We start from the raw sequence: 23,489 nt of genomic DNA, 5'->3' as shown, positions 1-23,489 counted from the left end.
TGTACTGAGAAAGATTGGATCATGAGGGCATGAATACAGTGATGAGGGCAGGGCCAACGTGTGGGAGTTGATGGTGTCGGTAGATGCCTGGGGCGCTACCCCGCATGGGGGTGCTGAGAGGCACCCCCTTACTCCCCCTTGCCCATGCAGAGCACTCCTTGAAGGCAGGATCGGAGGAGCACTGCACAGTGCACTATGCTCTTCAGAAGCTTCCAAGTTTTAGTGGCACCCAGCCTTAGGCTTAGGCTTAGGCTTAGACTTCGTCTTCAGGATGAAGGGAAGTGTGTAATTTCCAGTTCCAGCTGATAGAGAGTCCATGTCTATGTCCTTCTGTCTGTTGCCAGGATTCCCAGGCAGTGACCTTGCTAGTCCTCAACCCATACTGGGATTTTTTTTGCGGGGAGGGAGTTACAGCAGGAGATGGGGAGTTATGATTTTGACTGCTCTTCTCCACTTAGGTTCTTTACTAACGTACTGGATGGATTCTTAATTTGCAGGGTTCCGCTATGGGAGTGATATAATTCCTTTCTCTAAAATAGACGAGGAACAAATGAAATACAAAACAGATGGAAAATGTTTTGCTGTATTAGGATTCAGCAGATCATCTCAGGTATGACTGAGAGCTCAGAAGTACTGCTTATTGAATAACAAGACTCTTCATTTCATTTGACAATCGTCCCAGCCCAAAAGGCTGCATACATGACTCTCTGATAAATAGACTACTTTCCATAGCAGGGACACAGCCACTCAGTTGAAATGGTTGGGAGACTTCTTTTGCGGCAGTATGGGTGTGTATGGCATATCTTCCATATCTCTCATTCCTGGGGAAGTTCAACTCCTTTTTTTATATGGTCATTTTAAGGGCTCCCTGTATAATTTGTAGTCAGGGCATGCTTCTCAAATCCTCATTGCTATATAAAGACTGCCTGAGCAAAACTCCTGAGATGGGAGAAATGCCTAGATTAGATATGGACAGACTGTGAGACTGAGACTTCAGTCCTCTGATATACTTGGGACCAAGCCACACAGAAGCATTTCACAACTTGGTTTGAAATGAAGTACACTTCATTGGAGAGCCAGTTTGGTGTAGTGGTTAAGTGTGCGGACTCTTATCTGGGCGAACCGGGTTTGATTCCCCACTCCTCCACTTGCACCTGCTGGCATGGCCTTGGGTCAGCCATAGCTCTGGCAGAGGTTGTCCTTGAAAGGGCAGCTGCTGTGAGAGCCCTCTCCGCCCTACCCACCTCACAGGGTGTCTGTTGTGGGGGAGGAAGGTAAAGGAGATTGTGAGCCGCTCTGAGACTCTTCGGAGTGGAGGGCGGGATATAAATCCAATATCTCCATCTACCTCACAGGGTGTCTGTTGTGGGGGAGGAAGATAAAGGAGATTGTGAGCTGCTCTGAGACTCTTTGGAGTGGAGGGCGGGATATAAATCCAATATCTTCATCTACCTCACAGGGTGTCTGTTGTGGGGGAGGAAGGTAAAGGAGATTGTGAGCCGCTCTGAGACTCTTCGGAGTGGAGGGCGGGATATAAATCCAATATCTTCTTCATCATCTTCATCTTCACTTCATAGCAGGACAGGAAGAACTATGCAACTTGCCCAAGGTACAGATGATCCTTTTAAGGGATTAGAATTTCTGGATATTGGCTCATTGAATCCTGCTTTCATCACCATAAGAAAATTAAAACATAATGATAATAATTGTAGCTTCCTGTGTTCTAATCTACTATTTGTTCATCACCACCAGCTATCCAGACATGATGGTGGGAGAGTAAAGTCCAATCAGGAATGTTCAGTGAGAACTGGGTACTGGGTGAGAGTCATGAAAAGCTTAAAGGGCAGCTTTAAAAAATGAGGTTCAGATCATGAGAAGCATTTGAGAGTGTGTTTGTACAGCCTCAATGAAATGCTGTATTGGATTATGATGTGCTTGAAAACTTAGATTGCTAGTTACCAACAACAGATGTGGAGGGTAAACTGATATTAAATCGTCTTTTTGTGCAGAATATTAACTTGGAGATTGTTAGATACAGGAATTGAACAATGATAGGCCAAGGGAAAGAAAGGAAACAATTAGATGAGCACTACTGAGGAAAAGTCACCACTTAAAGTGTACACACAGAGTGAGCAGCAACTTGACTTTGGAGAAAGGATTGTGTGATGGTAGGAGTTCTGTATGATGATGATGATGATATTGGATTTATATCCCGCCCTCTACTCCGAAGAGTCTCAGAGCGGCTCACAATCTCCTTTACCTTCCTCCCCCACAACAGACACTCTGTGAGGTGGGTGGGGCTGGAGAGGGCTCTCACAGCAGCTGCCCTTTCAAGGACAACCTCTGCCAGAGCTATGGCTGACCCAAGGCCATGCCAGCAGGTGCAAATGGAGGAGTGGGGAATCAAGCCTGGTTCTCCCAGATAAGAGTCCACACACTTAACCACTACACCAAACTGGCTCTCCTGTGATCTTTGACATTTCAAGTCAGGAATCCAATACTGGGAGACTGGAAATTGTTAGGCAATAAAAGACAGCCCCAAGTCTTTGTGTTGAATCCCAGCACAAGATAGTGTAAGATGAAGCACTGAAGTTGACTTCATTTGTGGTGCATGAAAGTTTACTCTGTCTTGTAAATGCATTAAAAATGCTCGCTATTATTGCTGTGTGTTAAGACAGGTCCTGATATTGTTAAAACTCCTCAATAGCGAATTCTTTTCCCCCGGATACCATTGCTAAGTCATTGGCAATGGCAAATCTTTCACAGCTTGTTTTCTTGTTTTAAATTTTAGACTATGGCTATACGCTTAAAGTTGCATGTTGTTTGAGGAATACTTGAATACTCTTTGTTTGCTGGTTTATATGTGTAGCGTTGTGAGAAATTAATCTGTCTTAAATACTTTTGTGTTTTTGCCGTTGTGTGATCTGAAAAACTCAAAAGTATTTTTAAAGCGCAGAATTGATTCCTTTGTGTCTGGCATTTTTGATGTTTACAAAAGTATTTCCAAAATTAATGTTCTTGAAACTTTCATATCTAGATCCTGAGACATCACTACATGGGGAATCAAGTTTTGAAAGTATTTGCCTCAAAGGATGATGAGGTGAGAGGAACAGTCTTCAAGCTGAGCATTGTCCGGATTGTTGTTTTGTTATTACACCTCTGGCACTGAATCCAAAATGGCATGTTGCAAATGTGTGTAGGTGTCACGTTCTCAGGGTGCAGGCAGGCAGGAGTCCAAAGCCAGTCCAAGGTCAAATTCTAGGAAGTCAAGCAGGAGTCAAGTCACCAATGCAGAATCACAAACCGGAATCAGAAGTCAGTGTCCAAAAGCCAAAATGTCAGGGTGCCAGGGAAATCAAGCAGGTCAGGATCAGGAAGGAGCGTGGATGCAAGCCAGAGAATAGACTTGTTGCTTCCACAAGGTTACCAGGTCCTGGGTGGGAGCTATATGGGAGTCTCAATCAGCCTGCTCCCTGGGTGGCAGTGACTCTGCTAGAACTCAGGGCTGAGAGACCTGAAGCATCGGCATGCCTCATGTCTTCACTCTGAAAGTTCTTTCCAGAGCCTGCTTCGAATTCTTGAGATGGGAGGAGGAGAGCTTGGAGGAGATTGATCGTCAACAGCTGACACTGGTGCCTGGAGAGTGATTGATGAGCCATCTGCTGTTTTTTCAGCTGAGGAACTGGCTGGCAACTCTTCCAGGTCTGTTAACCCTTCCAGCTCCTCCTCATCAGGGCTCATGACAGTAGGTGTGGAAAAAAATCTGAAAACTGTTGAGAGCTGATGTAAGAAGAAAAGTTCAAAAATTGACATTTATTTCTTATCGTACTGTATCCTGATGTTTTTAAAAAGCAAATATGTAAACTGATCAAGGTGGACAGGGCTTAATAGCTGTGGAATATAGAAAGTCACAGGAAATAGCACTGGGAGGTCAGCACTGAATTTTTATTTCCTCACTACAGAAGAGGTTATACAGTGATTTCCCACCAGTAAGCGCTAAACTCAAGCTTGGCTGTTCATCTCTGTTTACTGCAATGACTATAGCATACAAGTCTGTCTTGGGGGTGTGGAATGGAAAGTATCTGCTTCTGTGGAGCACCAGAGCCTTATCTAGGCTAGTATGTGGTTAACTCTACCAAAATTCTATGTGGTCATTGATCTATGCTTCTTCAATAGTGTTTTTCTCAGGGTTCCTTCCTTATTTGTGACACCTTTGGAGGACTCTTTGTACAGGGCCTACTGTAAGCTCACAATACAAGAACTCGTGGGCATTCAGTGAAATTGCTGAGCAGACAGGTTAAAACGGATAAAAGGAAATACTTCTTCACCCAAAGGGTGATTAACAAGTGGAATTCACTGCCACAGGAGGTGGTGGTGGCCACAAGCATGGCCACCTTCAATAGGGGTTTAGATAAAAATATGGAGCAGAGGTCCATCAGTGGCTATTAGCCACAGTGTGTGTGTGTGTGTGTGTATATATAATTTTTTTTTTGCCACTGTGTGACACAGAGTGTTGGACTGGATGGGCCATTGGCCTGATCTAACATGGCTTCTCTTATGTTCTTATGTTCTTACCTTGTAACAACAAAAATTGCTGCTAAGTTAGATTTAGAAATGAAATTTTGCCCCCGCTTTTAATGATATAAAAATAGCCTTTAAAAAAATCTTACAGATTTTGTTGTTATTCTGTATGTTTCTTTAGTTTTGTATGTAGGCACTTTTTAATTTTTGAAATATCGGTAGCAGTACGTGATTCAAAGAGAGCATCCTACTTTGGAATATGTTTTGATGTTGTGACCTGATTTTTTTCCTTATTCTTTTGAAGAGACAAAAAGGTGAGGTTTACGTCGGAGCAGTGCTTCAAAACAGCAGCATCCCCTTTCTTTGATCTTTTCTGAATACTGCAAATGCTGAAATTCAATGATGTATATACCTGCATATCTGTTTTTTTGTACAGGCTGCAGCAGTTGCTCTTTCTGCGCTGATTCATGCTTTGAACGAGTTGGATATGGTGGCCATAGTGCGTTATGTCTATGATAGAAGATCTAATCCCCAGGTTGGGGTAGCGTTTCCATTAATTAAGAATGAATATGAGGTAATTTTTAAAAGTTGTTAAAATCGCCTACCCAGGGCAGATACAGTAAGTCACATAATGTATGTGTTAGAATCTTAGGCTAAGCTTCAAAGCCTTCTTTCCATCAGCAAAAGGGACCCTTAAAGCCCTATATGGCCGAGGACCGACCTACCTGAGGGACCGTCTCTCCCCGTATGAGCCCCAGAGAGCACTGAGGTCAGTAGGTAAAAACAGATTGACCACCCCTGGGCCAAAAGAAGTTAAACTTCGGACTACCTATGCACGGGCCTTCTCTACCGCGGCCCCTTCCTTGTGGAATCAACTCCCAGAGGAGGTGCGGGCCCTGCAGAACCTTGATCAGTTCCGCAGGGCCTGCAAGACCACCCTTTTCAAACAGGCATTCATGAACGGCTGACTAAGTCCACAAAGAAACATCAAAATGGTCCAGTCTGGAGATCCGCCATCATTCACAAACTGACAGGCATAGCGTCGATTAATAACGGTACTGTCAGATCTAACTTAATGTTTTTAGACTTAGTAACTGTTTTAACTAATGTATTAATCGGTTTGGGGTTAATTTAATGTTTTGTTAAATGTATTGTTGTTTTGCTGTTGTTAGCCGCCCTGAGCCTGCTTGGCGGGGGAGGGCGGGATATAAATAAAATTTTACTTACTTACTTACTTACTTCCCATCGTGGTGACAATCATGTGCTTGTCAGTGGAGAGCCACCCATGCAGTGGGCACAAGCCTAAATTCAAGGATTATTTTTCCTTACAGAAAAATTGTAGTGTTTTGTACAGACCTTGCAGTTTTCAGGGAATTTTTTTTAATGGCGTTGTCTTTTTTAACAGAAGAAATTTCCATGTCCCACAAAAAAAGAAAATGTGTACACACAGGGCTCTTTTTCTAGCAGGAGCTCCTCTGCATATTAGGCCACGCCTCCATGATGTAGCCAATCCTCCAAGAGCTTAGAGGACTCTTTGTACAGAGCCTACTGTAAGCTCCAGGAGGATCGGCTACATCAGGGGCGTGTGGCCTAATAGGCAAAGGAGGTCCTGCTAGAATTCCTTACAGGGCTCTTCTCACAGGGCCTACTGTAAGCTCCAGGAGGATTGGCTACATCAGGGGTGTGTGGCCTAATAGGCAAAGGAGGTCCTACTAGAATTCCTTACAGGGCTCTTCTCACAGGGCCTACTGTAAGCTCCAGGAGGATTGGCTACATCAGGGGTGTGTGGCCTAATAGGCAAAGGAGGTCCTACTAGAATTCCTTACAGGGCTCTTCTCACAGGGCCTACTGTAAGCTCCAGGAGGATTGGCTACATCAGGGGTGTGTGGCCTAATAGGCAAAGGAGGTCCTGCTAGAATTCCTTACAGGGCTCTTCTCACAGGGCCTGCTGTAAGCTCCAGGAGGATCGGCTACATCAGGGGTGTGTGGCCTAATAGGCAAAGGAGGTCCTGCTAGAATTCCTTACAGGGCTCTTCTCACAGGGCCTACTGTAAGCTCCAGGAGGATCAGCTACATCAGGGGCGCGTGGCCTAATAGGCAAAGGAGGTCCTGCTAGAATTCCTTACAGGGCTCTTCTCACAGGGCCTGCTGTAAGCTCCAGGAGGATTGGCTACATCAGGGGGGTGCGGCCTTATAGGCAAAGGAGGTCCTGCTAGAATTCCTTACAGGGCTCTTCTCACAGGGCCTACTGTAAGCTCCAGGAAGATTGGCTACATCGGGGGGGGGGGGGGGCTAATATGCAGAGGAGCTCCTACTAGAAAAAGAGCCTGTGTACACACTAAACTTGCAGGTGGCTGTGTCATTTCTGCAGCATATGCTTTTTAGTGGCTGAACATATGCTCAACAAGCACTGCTTTGATTAAGCAGTGACTAAACTGGGGGTGGACACAAGCTTTCCTGTTCTTTTTACAGGCATAAACATCCAAGGGAGAAGTAAATTGTTTAAGATAACTGTGGTCTGGAGGAGATGAAAAGTAGAACTCTAAGAGGCACTGACTGACAACCACCTTTTGGAAGACAGCTTTCAAAATGCCATACAAACCAATGACAGGCTACAGGGTGAATTAGGTAAAGTCAGAGAATAGAATATACCTTTATTGGCTGAGAGACAGACTAGGAAATACGCATACGTCTATGACGGCTGTTCTTTTTAGTAATGTGTAGTAAAATATGTATTCAATGAATTTTGCAGTTGCCTGAAAAATAGTTCGAAATAATTAACACAATGTTGTTTTTTTACTTTTGCTTTAGTGTTTAGTGTATGTGCAGTTGCCTTATATGGAAGATATGCGGCAGTACATGTTTTCTTCCTTGAAAAATAATAAAAAATGCACTCCAACAGGTAAGCTAACAAATCCTTCTGCGGGGGGCACTAGAACATAGATATGTAGAAACCACTTTCATAATATTTTTACATAGGTAGAACTGTGCACTCAGTGTCATGATAGCTGTTCCATCTTCTCCTTTGGAGCAGGAGTCCCGATCCCTCGTTTGTTGTCCTTGATGCTAATCTGTGGTCTTGGGCATTTTAAACAATTACAGAAGCATTGTTTGTGACATCCTTGTTATGCACAGGGGTGCAGGGATAAATAATAATAATAATAATAAATTTATTCTTATATCCCGCCCTCCCCCGCCAAAGGCAGGCTCAGGGCGGCTCACAGGCATGGAATTCCATGGTTCAATAAAACAATACAGTACAAACAACAATTTTAAATAATCAATTACATAATAAATTAGTTAAAATAGATAAAATAGGTGCTAAATTACTATGAGTCATAATATCCACAGGATGGCTGGGTGGCTACACATCAGTTTAGCCAGGTTCTGTTTCAAAGGCAAGCTGGAAAAGAAATGTTTTGCAAGCCCTGCGGAATTGATTCAGGTCCCGCAGGGCTCGCACCATCTCTGGAAGATGATTCCACCATCGAGGGGCAATTGCTGAGAAGGCTTGCTCCCTGGTTGTCTTCAATCTAGCCTCTCTTGGCCCAGGGATTGTTAAAAGATTTTGAGAGTTGGATCTCAGTGCTCTCTGGGGAACATATGGGGAGAGGCGGTCCCTTAGGTAGGCAGGTCCTCGGCCATAAATCTCAAGAGCTTCATGTAAAAAAAGTTAATTGGGGAAAAAAATCTTTGCTAGTGCTTAAAAAATGAATCGGGAGGTATAAAAGGTGCAAAGCAAACAGATGGTTCCGTTAAACAGACTGCAGAAATACCATCCAACCCATATGCACTTTTAAAAAAAATCCCATTGCAAATAAGCAGGGTGATGTGAAAGTGGGTTATGAAAATTTATTAGGTATTGTGTGAGCACTTAAATCTGCTACCCATTTGTTCATGTTTGTACACCCTTTGGCGTGTTAATAAGTATATTTCTGGTGTTGCTTGTATTGTTCCATATTTACACATTGGAACTTGTTGAATTTATATTTTTGTTTACCTGATCACAGCTGCTTTATATTTCCCCTCAGAAATAAATGGCTTCTGTTGATTTCAGGGTGATTGCATCAGTATATGCATCTCATTTTAGTGATTTCATTATTTATTTCTCTCATATGACCAAAGTCTCAAGTGTATTTAAACAAATTACAGATACACATCAATGAGGTAGTTATACTTAAAATTTCTAAATTTTATACAGACTATTTAATTTTTTTTTTTTTTTAAAAAAAGGTTAAGATTGTAAAACATTTCATATTGAATTCCAGCCAGCATGGAATTTTAAAAGGAATTCGTTAAAAAATTTTAACAGTTGTAGTCCAGGAAACTAAAAAAAACCCTTCTTCTTTATAGCAATTATTTATGTTTCAATGCCATTATAGCTGCCAAATATCTTGCTACTGGGACAGTAATTTCAGAATCAATATCTGCCAGTAAGTAAGAAGAAGATGAAGAAGATGATATTGGATTTATATCCCACCCTCCACTCCGAAGAGTCTCAGAGCGGCTCACAATCTCCTTTACCTTTCTCCCCCCACAACAGACACCCTGTGAGGTAGATGAAGATATTGGATTTATATCCCACCCTCCACTCCGGAGAGTCTCAGAGCGGCTCACAATCTCCTTTACCTTCTCCCCCACAATAGACACCCTGTGAGGTGGGTGGGGTGGAGAGGGCTCTCACAGCAGCTGCCCTTTCAAGGACAACCTCTGCCAGAGCTATGGCTGACCCAAGGCCATGCTAGCAGGTGCAAGTGGAGGAGTGGGGAATCAAACCCGGTTCTCCCAGATAAGAGTCCGCACACTTAACCACTACACCAAACTGCCTCTCCTATGGAAGGTGATATTTGGATAAGATTGGATATATCCAGTATGACCTAAAAGCTATCCATCGAGGGCAAGCAAAAGGAGGTGCATCAGAGTCTTGCTCTTCCCAGATGCACAGGCACAAAGCCTATTTGAATAAGGAATTTGTGCAAAGCGTCCTGTTTATTCTGCAGATGGTAGAGCATTAGTCTTGCAAGAGTAAAAGCAAACCTATGAGAAGGGATGATAAGATAAATTTCAGGAAGAGTCAATGAAGAAGGGATATCTAGTGCTAAAGGGGAGCAAACATGCTTAGCACGTGTAGCTGTACTGGCCCTATCCCAATTGGATGCCTTCAATTTAATCTGCCTCCATGCTCTCACTGTGTGATACTCTTAAGTGCCAAAAGAGGGAGGCCAAGGAGTTCCAGCTTCTTATCTATCTGCTTTGACCAAGTATTTCTATATCCTCCTTCAATAGATGTATTACACTCCCAGGTAATGGGGTAGAAAAGAAATCCTTCAACCTTAGTTTAAAAGCAGCCAGCCGAGTTCTAAATTCAAGGGAGCGTTGTGCTAGCTCCCACCTAAATACAGTTCCTGCCACACATTTTTGGGTACATTCATTGTACATTTTAGTAAAGTATACTTTTGCAAGTTTGAAATTATGAGATCCTGGAAGATAGTAGTTTCTCTTTGCTTCTGTGGAACGCTTGTGAAAAAAAAAGATTTTTTGTGATGTATCTGTGTCCTGAAAATGTATTTAACTTTCCTTGTCTGCATTTGTGACTCAGAGGATCAGTTGTGTGCAGTTGACTCCCTGATTGATTCTATGAACTTAGTTTATGAAGATGAGAGAGAAGAGACAGTGGAGGATATATTTAATACCAGCAAGTTCCCAAACCCTCAATTCCAGCGATTATTCCAGGTACAATTATGTGACCACCATAGCATTAAAACATTTGATGTTTCTTCCCTTTTTAAAAACTTTTTTTAAAAAACTTTTTACCAGACTTAAGCAAAAAAGAACAGGTTTGTGACCGATGGGGGAAGAACTTGAACGGTTGCTTGGATCAGAATATCTCACCCTGTTGCTTTCACAGTAAAAAATAATCTGAGTGAGCATACAGAATAGAAATCAAGCAAAACTTTTGAAGTCATTCCAACTCTGGCCTTTTGGAGCTCAGGGTCCATTGTACTGTATTGATGTGTTTTGTGGTATTGTAAAGCAAGGAATGCAGCTGCTTAAATTACATAGCTTACCTCCACCGTGTTGGAACATCGTGTTGCGTGTTGGAACATCAGAACCATGCTTGACACAGTAGGCAGTGGTCGCCCTGAACGACGCTCTGCTCTCATTGCCCACGAACTTCTCAGGTTGAATATCGACATAGCAGCTCTCAGTGAGGTCCGTTTCCCTGAGGAAGGTAGTCTTCAAGAACACGGTGCTGGCTATACCCTCTACTGGTCGGGTAAGTCAAAGGCTGAGAGCCGCCTTTCTGGCGTTGGCTTCATGGTCAGGAACTCCATTGCCTCCAAACTCGAAAACCTTCCAACAGGTCACTCAGATCGCATCATGTCCATGCGCCTCCCACTTCAAAACAAGCAGCATGCAACACTCTTCAGTGTGTATGCCCCTACCCTTCAAGCAGATCCTGCAGAAAAGAACAAGTTCTATGCTGATCTACGCAACCTCGTACGGAAGACCCCTACAGAGGACAAGGTGATCATCCTTGGCGACTTCAATGCCAGAGTAGGTAAAGACTCGGAAGCCTGGAAAGGAGTACTTGGCAAACACGGCATTGGCAACTGCAATGACAACGGGCGCCTCCTGCTAGAATTCTGCATGGAGCACCAGCTCACCATCACCAACACTATCTTCCAGCAGAAGAACAGTCTGAAGACAACCTGGATGCACCCACGGTCCAAGCATTGGCACCTTATCGACTACATTCTGGTGCGCCAGAGAGACCTTCGGGATGTCTTACACACCCGAGTAATGCCCAGCGCAGAATGTCATACGGATCATCGTCTTGTACGCTGCAATCTCCGTCTTCACTTTAAACCCACACCCAGGAGAGGAGGTATCCCTCGGAGGAAGTTTCAGGTTGGCAGCCTCCAGTCAGCCGAAGTTAAATCTGCCTTCCAGGCAAAACTCCAGTCAAGAATTGAGGACCTCAGTTGCCCCACAGACCCTTCTCCAGAAGCACTCTGGGAACACCTAAAAACTACCGTCCTGCAGATCTCTGAAGAAGTCCTCGGGTTCTCCACAAGGAAGAACAAGGACTGGTTTGATGAGAACAATCAAGAGATCCAAGAATTACTGGCAAAAAAGAGATCTGCCTACCAAGCACATCTTGCTCAGCCCTCCTGTCCTGGGAAAAAAGCAACCTTTCGCGCTGCATGTAGCAACTTCCAGCGCAAGCTTCGAGACATTCAGAACGAGTGGTGGACCAAGCTTGCAGAGAGAACCAAGCTGTGTGCAGACACTGGTGATTTAAGAGGGTTCTATGAAGCCCTGAAGGCAGTATATGGTCCATCATATCAGGCTCAGAGTCCCTTGCATAGTGCAGACGGCCAAGTGCTCCTCACAGACAAGGCATCCATACTGAACCGGTGGTCGGAGTATTTTCAGGTTCTCTTCAGTGCCAACCGCGTTGTTCAAGATTCAGCAATCCACCTCACCCCACTTCAACCGGTGAAAACAGAGTTGGATGAGATCCCCACCCTAGAAGAGACTGTTAAAGCCATCAAGCAACTGAAAAGTGGCAAGGCAGCAGGAGTTGATGGAATTCCACCAGAGATCTGGAAGCATGGGGGCACAGTACTACATAGCTCACTTCACAAAGTACTTGTCACCTGCTGGGAACAAGGCAAATTACCACAGGACTTTCGCGATGCAATCATCATCACCCTATACAAGAACAAAGGGGAAAAGTCAGACTGCTCCAACTACCGGGGGATAACCCTGCTCTCCATCGCAGGCAAAATCCTTGCCAGAATACTCCTGAACAGACTGGTGCCCACCATTGCAGAAGAACTCCTCCCAGAGAGCCAGTGCGGCTTCAGAGCTAACAGGAGCACCACCGACATGGTATTTGTTCTCAGGCAGCTCCAAGAGAAATGCAGGGAACAGAACAAGGGTCTGTATGTGACTTTTGTCGACCTTACCAAAGCTTTCGATACCGTTAGCAGGAAAGGCCTGTGGCAAATCTTGGAACGTTTAGGATGTCCCCCAAGGTTCCTCAGCATGATCATCCAGCTACACGAAGACCAGCGAGGCCAAGTCAGACACTGCAACGACCTCTCGGAGTCCTTCCCAATAGGCACAGGTGTAAAGCAAGGCTGCGTTCTTGCGCCAACTCTCTTTACGATCTTCTTTAGCATGATGCTTCAAAGAGCCGCAGTAGATCTAGATGAGGACGATGGTGTCTACATCCGCTATCGCACCGATGGCAGCCTGTTCAACCTGAGGCGACTAAAGGCACACTCCAAGACAATGGAAAAACTCATCCGAGAGCTACTGTTTGCTGATGATGCTGCACTCATCTCCCACTCGGTATCAGCTCTGCAGCATATGACGTCCTGCTTTGCAGAGGCTGCCAAGCTATTCGGCCTAGAAGTTAGTCTGAAGAAGACAGAAGTTCTCCACCAGCCTGCACCCCAGGAAGATTATCACCCTCCCTGCATCACTGTGGGTGAATCAGTTCTGAAGACAGTCCAGCAGTTCAGCTACCTGGGGTGCATCATCTCCTCAGATGCCAAGATCGACAAGGAGATTGACAACAGGCTGGCAAAGGCAAACCGTGCATTTGGCCGACTGCACAAAAGAGTGTGGAGCAACAAGCATCTGAAAAAAGGCACAAAGATCAATGTTTACAAAGCTGTTGTGATGACAACCCTCATCTATGGCTCCGAATCGTGGGTTTTATACCGTCATCACCTGCGACTCCTTGAGCGCTTTCATCAGCGCTGCCTTCGCACCATCCTCAACATCCACTGGAGTGACTTTGTGACCAACACTGAAGTCCTCAAGCGGGCAGAGGTTACCAGCATCGAGGCACTGCTGTTGAAGACGCAGCTGCGCTGGGCAGGGCATATTTCTAGGATGGAAAACCACCGCCTTCCCAAGATTGCCCTGTATGGCGAACTCTCCACCGGCCATCGAAATAGAGGGGCACCAAAGAAGAGGTACAAGGACTCCTTGAAGAAATCCCTTAGCACCTGTCACATCAACCATCACCAGTGGTCTGACCTAGCCTCAGATCGCAAAGCATGGAGGCACACCATCCACCAGGCTGTCTCTTCCTTTGAGAACGCACGCATAGCTGGTCTTGAGGACAAAAGGAGATTGAGGAAGAATCGCACTGCTACAGCACCAACCCCAAATCAGACTTTTCCCTGCAGCTACTGTGGCCGGACCTGCCTGTCCCGCATTGGTCTTGTCAGCCACCAGCGAGCCTGCAGCAAACGTGGACTATTGCACCCTTCTTAAATCTTCGTTCGCGAAGCCAAGCCGAGAGAGAGAGACCTCCACCGTCTACTTGTTTTAGTGTGGAATAACCTATATGTGATCATTATCATTTATTTGATGCAGTCTCACAGAAAATGTGTGGGAAGCATAAAATAATTCAGCATTTCAGTACAGAAAGTGTTGGAGTGCATCCTAGAAATACTACACATTCTGACAGGCAAACCGAAGGTGGAAGAACACCCACTTTCTGCGTTAATGTGGGATGCTTTCCCTGGTTTTGTGTATTCAAAAATGGACTTTTTTTTTAGGAAAGCAAAATTCAGATTTAATGTTTTAGTTGTATTATATTTGGACCTTGAGATTCTGATAGTCGTACTAACATCAGTTATGTTTATTGCAAGTTGATATATTTATCTGGGATAATTTCTTTTCAATTTTCAATTTTATTTATGCCTTGAGTGTTAAAATATTTAAGTTTCTGCTGTATTCATGAAAACACTGACTTGGATGGCTCAGGCAAGCCTGAGCTCATCTGATCTCAGAAGTTAAGGTGAGCCCTGTTAGTGTCAAGCATGGTGAAATTCCATTGATAATTGATTGTTGTAGGGTCCTGCCTAAACCTGGTCTGTGAAGTATCATGGAGGATCCAGCTTTGTTAGCTTTGTTATTCTTTCCCTCCCCCCTTCTTGCTTTATTGCCTGAAAAGTAGAAGTAGTGAGGACTGAAACTAACTTGAGAAGAAGTAATCAGCACCTTCCCATACATTCCTGGTAGGGAGTACGACACATCTGGGGAAAGCAAGGACAGAGTCCTGATAACACTATGAGAATGTAGACGTTTATGATAGTTTATGTGTGAGAGCTACCCCGCACCCCCACCCTTTGGAATCCTTTTGAAGTAAGCCTTAAAAGTATTGTATCAATGTATTTGCAGCATTACTCTCAAGAACCTGTTACACAGAAAGTATCGGTCTATCAATAAACGTAGTCTTTGCATCAACTTCGACGCGTCATTGAACCCGCATGCTTGACAGTTAGTACCTGGCTAGGAAGCCAGAGCTGCTATACAGAGACAGGCAGTGGCAAATAACCTGCACTCATCTCTTGTCTTGAAAACTCTACAGGGTTGCCATATGGTGGCTGTGACCAGGGCAACTTCCACCATTTGTGAAAAGCATTTTTTGGGCACTGGAAGCTAAAATTAGTTAGATGTACATAGTGATCCTTGTATTCTGCCACCAGTGCCTGCAGCATAAGGCTTTCCATCCTGATGCGCCTCTGCCTCCTATTGAAAAACACCTCCTAGACATACTGGAAACACCCCAAGAAGTGATGGAAAGATGCCAGGCCCCTCTTGAGAAGTTGAAAGTAGACTTTCCCTTGAAGGATGTGGGCAAAAGAAAAGAGCAGAAGACAGCTCAAAGTATCTTTGAAGACAAGTGAGTTTATATTGGAATCATCTGTTCTTTAGGTGTTTATGAGGTTTGGCCTCCATATGGTTTCCTCCCCTAAATCTTCAAGGTGGGGCAGACTAAACACATCAAGACACATTCTCTGATATATTCATTTCTTTTAATTCAAACATATATCTTATTTGGCATATTATGTCATGTGACAAAGACATGATTCAAAAGGTTAACAGTCAGTTATGGCTGTGATTTTCTTGTTCTAAATCATTCTGATAAAGTCTGGATAGAGGAAGGACACACTTATTTCTTCTGCAAAAGTGCTGATGATGCAGGCGTGTGAAATAATTACGCTGTTCAACCCCTCTCCCCTTCCCCCCATGGTTCTTCTAGTAACGATTAGACAGAATGGTTTGGGTTTGGTCTATCCATGAGTCGGCAGTTCCCATATTCTGTGGTAATACTGAATCAGGCTGCAGTCTTCTTCTGTTGAAGACAGTAATAGGTCATGTGTGAGTACAAGATGTAGACAATAACACTGCCTCTCATTGAAAGTTGTTTTGCCTTTTGAAAGCTGTTTCAAAGGTTCATTCTATAAAGAGGGGTCTTGCATACTTAATTGGGATTTGTCTAGTGAGTACATATGAACATATGAAGCTGCCTTATACTGAATCAGACCTTTGGTCCATCAAAGTCAGTATTGTCTTCTCAGACTGGCAGTGGCTCTCCAAGATCTCCAGCTGAGGCTTTTCACACCTATTTGCCTGGACCCTTTTTTTGGAGATGCCAGGGATTGAACCTGGGACCTTCTGCTTCCCAAGCAGATGCTCTACCACTGAGCCACCGTCCCTCCAACCTAAAACATGTACTTAACAACTGCGAGTGGAAGTTTATCAAGCTCTTATGTATGCTGATCAAGAAGATGGGTTAGGAGACATGCAGGTCTTCTGTGTACAGAAACTTAATAGCTTTCTGTTTCAAGATGGGAACTAGCAAATTATATCAGAAAGGTAAACAGATTTATTCTTTTGGTGTTGAATTTCTATTATGAAGGAATTCACGACACAGGGTTGATGTTCTCTGCACCAGTCTCTGTCTGTCTGACAGTGGTGGTTTATTTTATACATTCTTCTTTACACAATCATTTACTAGAAGTATGCAGAATAAGGAGACAGATGTGTATTCCAGGAAGGAGGTGAAAGGGTACAAAACATTCCAAGGCCCTCAGCAGTCTTGCATAAGGGCTAAGTACACAGAGGCTTAAGACTGCCTTCTAACTCTATAGATGAAGTCAGACCAAGGTCGGTGTGCCAGACCGTTGACCTTTCCTTCACTATTATCTTTCATTTCAATTTAATCATTAAATGGAATCTGGTACGAATGCAGAATATCATGAAAATGATACGTTGCTATGATAATGCAAGGTACTATCTCAGCAAACGGGGAGGCAGTATTTGACATTAGGCAGAGAAATATCTGGTCCAAAGCATAACTCTAGAGCAGGGGTGTCAAACATGTGGCCCAGGGGCCGAATCAGGCCCCCAGAGGGCTCCTATCAGGCCTCTGAGTAACTGGCTGTTGTCTGATTCCTTCTTCCTCTTTGCTTTCTTCCGCATCACAGCTTGTTTTGCCAGGCTTGCTCAATCACACAGGAGCTGCAGAGCAAAACCTCTGTTTTCTCCACTGGCTGAGGCTCCTCCCTTGGGGAGGGAGGGAGAGCTTGCTTCGCCAGGCTCTCTCAGTCGCACAGCAGAGCTGCTGAGCCAAGCCTCTTTTCCTCCTGTTGGCTGAGGCTCCTCCCCCTCCTGGTCCCCTAGGGAAGGAAGGACCAGGAGGGGGAGTTGCCCAGTTCCCTGCATCCCATGAGAGAGGTACAAAGAAAGCACCTTTCAGACCAACAAGTGCTAATATTGTAAGCATGTTTTATTTTAAGTGTTTTTTAAATCCTTAACTTTGTTTGTGTCTTTTATAAAGTTTATATCTCTGCTACCTGGCATTACATTTGATGACACCCGTGGCCCGGCCCGACAAGGGCCTCATTTATGTCAGTTCCGGCCCTCATAACAATTGAGTTTGAGACCCCTGCTCTAGAGGGTTGGCATCCCATGATTCAGGGTGATCTGATCCTTTATGACCTGCTGGTACTCTTTCCTAACTGAAATAAGGGATAATTTGTCAGAAGTTGCATGCGTGAAATGATACCCTCAACATGTATTCACAGAGCATATACTTCTCATGTAAATTACTGTATTCATCACCCACCCATTCCTTAAGGCTGATATATTCTTACCTTGTCTGTTTCCAGTAACAAAGATGAGTCCAGTACTAAAAAGGCAAAAACTGAAGATGATGACGGTGACTTCAACATTGGACACCTTGCTGAAGGCAGTGTTACTGCAGTAAGTACCTTTAGTGAGAGAGTTCATGTCAGCAGAATAGATGAGATGGTTTACAATCAGAGAATGAAAGCAGGACCGCTACATCCTGCTCTTTAGTGTATCTTTCTAGTTGCCTCATTGACTGCCTTTTCCCTCCAGCATAAAGACCTGGGCGTGAGGGAGGAGCTGAGTTAGTTCCCAGTTGGACAAGATGAGTCATATAGAAGGTTGCACTCTCTAAACTTGACCCATTGTTTTGCACCACGATTCTAAGACATGGTCTTAGAATGATCCATAACCAGTTCATATGTTACTTGTTTCTGATGTCTTCCCCCTTCACATGCCAGTGGTCCACGTTTGTGAATAATGTTGCTATGATCTGAGAACTTGCAGATTTCAGGAACAGCAACTTTGGTGATCATTAGTGCTCCAAAAACGAAACGGGGTTCATTCTTTGAAATCCAGGTGAATGAGCCTCATGTGCTTCATGATAATAAGAAACACATTTACTTGTCTCACTAAACTTTATGGCCACATAAATGCACTTAGGAACACAGCCATTAAAAATTGCATCTTTATCTGGGAAAGAAAAAGAAGTAAAGATTTCACAAGTTGTTGACTTGGAGGAAGGAATTTACAGGCATCCAATGTCAATCAGATGGACTGATCGGACATACTACTATTACCAGATAGTTTACAGATTACATGCTGAAAACTGGAACCCCTTTGGCAGTGGATGAGTTCTTGTATGCTTTTGTTTGTTTCTGTTACTCCTAAGGCACTGTCGGGCATGGGCTGTCCTTCTGTACAACTGAAATAAATTGAATTTATCTGAAGGCACATTTCACATGGTGTTGGGAAAGACAGTCTATAAATAGTGTAAACAGGTAGAATTATTTTACATGTTAGATCAGGTTAATGGAGAGAATAAATGTAATGCAGTTCTATTTTAAAAAGGAAAGAGCAAGGGAGCTTCCCGTGGAATGCTGGAAATCCAAGGAATTTTAATACAGTTTAATTTAGCAATATACATTTAATACAATATGGAAAAGACAATTTGCATTGTGTCAAGGAAGGCACAGTTGCATGTGATTATCACACGTTTTGACTCATACACAGTTCTTGTCTTACACTTAAGTGTTTTCATGTGAGAATTTTGTAATATCTAAAGTAACCCTTGTTTGCTGGAGAAACTCATTAGTGTTGCAACAAGTATAGACCTTTGAAACTTCACAGATAGGTTTTTTACGTTCATACCTCCTTGCGTTCATTCCCCCATTCATATCCTTCATATGCAGCCTCCTTTTCATAGCTGTTTCATACACATGGTCCAGCATTTGAACGCCATGGCCATAAAACTGCTGAACCCTTTTCTTTTGCTTGGGTTTATCTGTTGGGAGGTTTTCTTGTATAAACTTCTGAGCAGTTTGAATGTTCAAAAATATTTTGTAACCATTAGGGTTTGTAGAATCTTTCGGGATCAAGTGCCGTGTTCTACTGGAGAAAGCTTTCCTTCCAGAAAGTTTTCCTTTCTCCAGTAGAACACGGCACTTGATCCCGAAAGATTCTACAAACCCTAATGATGTTACCAGCCGTGAAAACCTGAAATCTTTGATATTTTGTAACCACTCAGCAGTTCAGTCAGTTGAAAAGGAAATTTCATTTTAATAGAAGGAAGCAAGAGCTGTTACTGTCTATAGTTATGGAGGTTTCAAAATTTGCAGTCTGTTCTTCTCAGGAGGTTTTTCTTCTAAGTGTTTTTTTAAAAAAATTACTAACAACACTGCACCCCACTCAGTTGTGTATTTTTGTGCCTTTTTGGGTCCCTGTTGGAGAGAAATCAGGGTATAAACCTATAAATAAATAAATCCATTCACCAGCTAAATTAGTATCTCAAGACCTAATGGATTCCATAAGAAGAACAAAAAAGCAAACAAAGTACCAACTTGGCTTTAAAATAGGAGCAACGAGCAAAGTGGTTGATGTAATACTATCTGGCTTATTTTGTAGGTTGGAAGTGTTAATCCATCAGAAAACTTCAGAATTCTGGTGAGGCAGAAAAACGTTAACTTCAAGGAAGGTAAATAGCTCTGTTTTTGAAAGCTACATTTGAAAGCTCCTGCGGGATTCAGAATACTGAGCTGGGAAAAAAAAATCACAGTCGTATTTTGTAAATCAACCAGCTTTCTGCAATTATTATTCCTTCAAGCTTGTAAAGAAGTAATGTTTCTAGGTCCAGAATGAGGCATATTGGTATGTCACTCTCATGATGTGCTTTGTCAGTGTGGCCCTCAAGCCTGAAGATTTATTCTTGGGACCATCTCCTGAGAAGATAATGCATTTAGAAAAAAAGGGGCGAAGGAAGGTGCTAGAATTCTGAGCTCAGTGAGACTTCAGATTAAATCATAACCTGCTTTTAATGTTCTAGACATGTTTTATTTCCCATTTATTTATATGCTACATATCTATTGTGGACATTTCAAAGACAAGCGCAATACAAAAAATACTATAATAGCATGAGTAACATTGTGAAAAGGAGTCTCAAATTAATCTGAGCCAGGTCCATGGCCACTTGGAAACATGAGTTAACCAGTAGGTGAGAAATCATTCCAGTTGAGACAATATAGAAACATTCCTTTCTAGAGTCAGTCGCCATGCTTTTCCTAAGATATCATAACCAAAGGAATGATATGGACAAATCTTTACTGAGCTCAGTCATCTAGTTTCGGTGGCACGTGGCCTGACTCCTGAAGAAAAGAATGTGGAATAGGAATTTAAAGGTTTGTTGTATTTTGGAGTGAGTGAAACTTAACATCATTTTACCTGTTGGGAGCACACTGTGATTCTGAACAGATGACTTCCTGATTTGGGAATTCTCTTCTTCATGGAGTTATAAGGGAGAAGAGTGCAAGTCTGATTTCACCATGCCATGTGGAGGATGGAGGAAAGTACCATCTGGAAAAGACCCATGTCTAACCACAGAATAAAATGTATTGAACTAAAAGTGGCAAGACTAGCACAGAGGGAGAGCACTCAAAGGTCCATAGAGTAACTAGACCAGGGCTGTCAAACATGCAGCCCGGGGGCCGAATCAGACCCTCGGAGGACTCCTATCAGGATCCCGAGCAGCTGGCTGTCATCTGCTTCCTTCTCCCTCTCTCTTGCTTCTGTCTGCATCACAGCTTGCTTTGCAAGGCTTTCTCAATCACACAGGAGCTACAGAGTAAAGTCTCTATTTTCTCCATTGGCTGAGGCTCCTCCCCCTCCTGGTCCCCTGGGGAAGGAAGGAAGGAGCCAGAGCTTCCTTTGCTGAGTTCATTGGATCCTATGGGAGAGATACAAAGACCAATGAGTGTTAATGTTTTAAGCATGGGGGTTTTTTTTACTTTATTAAGGGGAGGGACAGTGGCTCAGTGGTAGAGCATCTGCTTGGTAAGCAGAAGGTCCCAGGTTCAATCCCTGGCATCTCCAACCAAAAAGAGTCTAGGAAATAGACAAGAAAAACCTCAGCTTGAGACCCTGGAGAGCCACTGCCAGTCTGAGAAGACAATACTGACTTTGATGGACCAAGGGTCTGATTCAGTAGAAGGCAGCTTCATATGTAGGAGGGACGGTGGCTCAGTGGTAGAGCATCTGCTTGGGAAGCAGAAGGTCCCAGGTTCAATCCCTGGCATCTCCAAAAAAGGGTCCAGGCAAAGAGGTGTGAAAAACCTCAGCTTGAGACCCTGGAGAGCCACTGCCAGTCTGAGAAGACAATACTGACTTTGATGGACCAAGGGTCTGATTCAGTAGAAGGCAGCTTCATATGTAGGAGGGACGGTGGCTCAGTGGTAGAGCATCTGCTTGGGAAGCAGAAGGTCCCAGGTTCAATCCCTGGCATCTCCAAAAAAGGGTCCAGGCAAATAGGTGTGAAAAACCTCAGCTTGAGACCCTGGAGAGCCGCTGCCAGTCTGAGAAGACAATACTGACTTTGATGGACCAAGGGTCTGATTCAGTAGAAGGCAGCTTCAGATGTTCATGTTCATATTTTAAGTTAAAAAAAAAATCTTTGTGTTTGTCTGTGCCCTTTATAAAGTTTATACCTCTGCTACCTAATCTTAAGCAAGTACACACATGGCCCGTCCAAACATGCCTTGCCCAGCAAGGTCTGATTTATATCAGATTGGGCCCTCATGACAAATGAGTTTGACACCCCTGAACTAGACCCTTTCTAGAATACGTAGGATTTTTTAAACTGAAATACTAAACTGAAGTACTAAATTTTGAAAAGCTGGGTAGAATTAGATAGGTAAGTGACATTTTATTCAATTTGCAAATAAATAAATAAATAAATAAAAATTACATTAGTTTGCCAAAATGTGTGTGGGTTTATTTGACATATAGGTTTCTCTCGCTATTGCAGTTATCTAGTCAATTAATTATCAAGTCAACATTTTAAATAGCCTTACTGAAATCAGCGGAAATTCTGTTCATTCACAAGTAGTAGTTAGACTGGCTCCTAAACAGCAAACTTAATGAAACATAGTTGGTAAAAATGAAACAAATATCTCTAGCAAACAGTGCATTAGAATCATAGAATTATAGAGTTGGAAGGGACCTCCAGGGTCATCTAGTCCAACCCCCTGCACAATGCAGGAAACTCACAAACACCTCCCCCTAAAATCACAGGATCTTCATTGCTGTCAGATGGCCATCTAGCCTCTGTTTAAAAACCTCCAAGGAAGGAGAGCCCACCACCTTCCGAAGGAAGCCTGTTCCACTGAGGAATCACTCTAACAGTCAGGAAGTTCTTCCCAATGTTGAGCCGGAAACTCTTTTGATTTAATTTCAATCCATTGGTTCTGGTCCTACCTTCTGGGGCCACAGAAAACAATCCCACACTATCCTCTCTATGACAACCCTTCAAGTACTTGAAGATGGTGATCATATCACCTCTCAGCCGCCTCCTCTCCAGGCTAAACATCCCCAGCCCCTTCAAACTTTCCTCATAGGACTTGGTCTCCAGACCCCTCACCATCTTCATCGCCCTCCTCTGGACCCGTTCCAGCTTGTCTATATCCTTTTTAAAATGTGGTCCCAAAACTGAACACAGTACTCCAGATGAGGTCTTACCAGATCATAGTAAAGCGATACCATCACATCATGTGATCTTGACGCTATACTTCTGTTGATACAGCCCAAAATTGCATTTGCCTTTTTAGCCACCGCATCACACTGTTGACTCACGTTCAGTGTATGATCCACTAAGACCTTTAGATCCTTTTTGCACATACTACTGCTAAGACATTAGGATCAATAGTTTTACATAGTGGAGTTGCATCTTAATACACCATTATTAAATTGGTTCAAGAGAGGGGCACTGTCTCAGAGCTGTCCCTGAAGCATCTGGTACCTGTATTTTGAATAACTTGAATACTTAATGACATTTTATCTTCAATCTGTGGAATGGTTTATAATTACAGGCTAAATTGTGTGGAGTATGGTCCACTAGGAAAGGAAATATTGGTGAAATTCTATGCTGCCTTGTGGGACAAAGTAAGCTGAGTTTAGTTCCCTGCAAGTGATCACAAAAAATGTCATCACCAAACAAATTGGCTAACATGTAAGTTTAGCTTTAAATATCAGTGTTTTAGAATAAACTTCAGACTTTTTTTAAGCTTGCAAGAGCCTTTCTCACAATCAAGGTTATTACACTTTCTTAGTTCCTGGGGTTTTAATTAAACACATCAGTGAAAAGGCAGCACTCTAGAAACGGGAGGGCAGTGCGGGAGACAGCGGCACTTAATTTTTATTAGTGCAGTTTGTAAGAAATAGAATGTTTTATGAGAAAATCATTAGCCATGGAAGGTAGGAAGTACATGTCTGGTCGGATTTCCCACCATCTGCGCCGAAGTTATAGGAAGTGC

At 43.3% G+C, this 23,489-nt stretch overlaps 1 protein-coding gene across 1 annotated transcript in view; it reads left to right on the top strand.

The window, feature by feature from the left end:
- Positions 1–23,489, top strand: part of XRCC5 (X-ray repair cross complementing 5) — a 76,338-nt gene that overhangs the window by 23,849 nt on the left and 29,000 nt on the right. Inside the window, exons 9-16 of the mRNA XM_060262446.1 lie at positions 498–610; positions 3,038–3,100; positions 4,958–5,095; positions 7,333–7,423; positions 10,121–10,254; positions 15,042–15,238; positions 17,511–17,604; positions 19,594–19,663. Of these exons, the coding sequence (XP_060118429.1) occupies positions 498–610; positions 3,038–3,100; positions 4,958–5,095; positions 7,333–7,423; positions 10,121–10,254; positions 15,042–15,238; positions 17,511–17,604; positions 19,594–19,663 (900 nt within the window). The remainder of the gene's footprint in view (positions 1–497; positions 611–3,037; positions 3,101–4,957; positions 5,096–7,332; positions 7,424–10,120; positions 10,255–15,041; positions 15,239–17,510; positions 17,605–19,593; positions 19,664–23,489) is intronic.

Source organism: Heteronotia binoei, chromosome 21, assembly GCF_032191835.1.
Source record: "Heteronotia binoei isolate CCM8104 ecotype False Entrance Well chromosome 21, APGP_CSIRO_Hbin_v1, whole genome shotgun sequence".
Lineage (NCBI taxonomy): Eukaryota > Metazoa > Chordata > Lepidosauria > Squamata > Gekkonidae > Heteronotia > Heteronotia binoei.
This window is presented reverse-complemented; position numbering and strand designations above follow the sequence as displayed.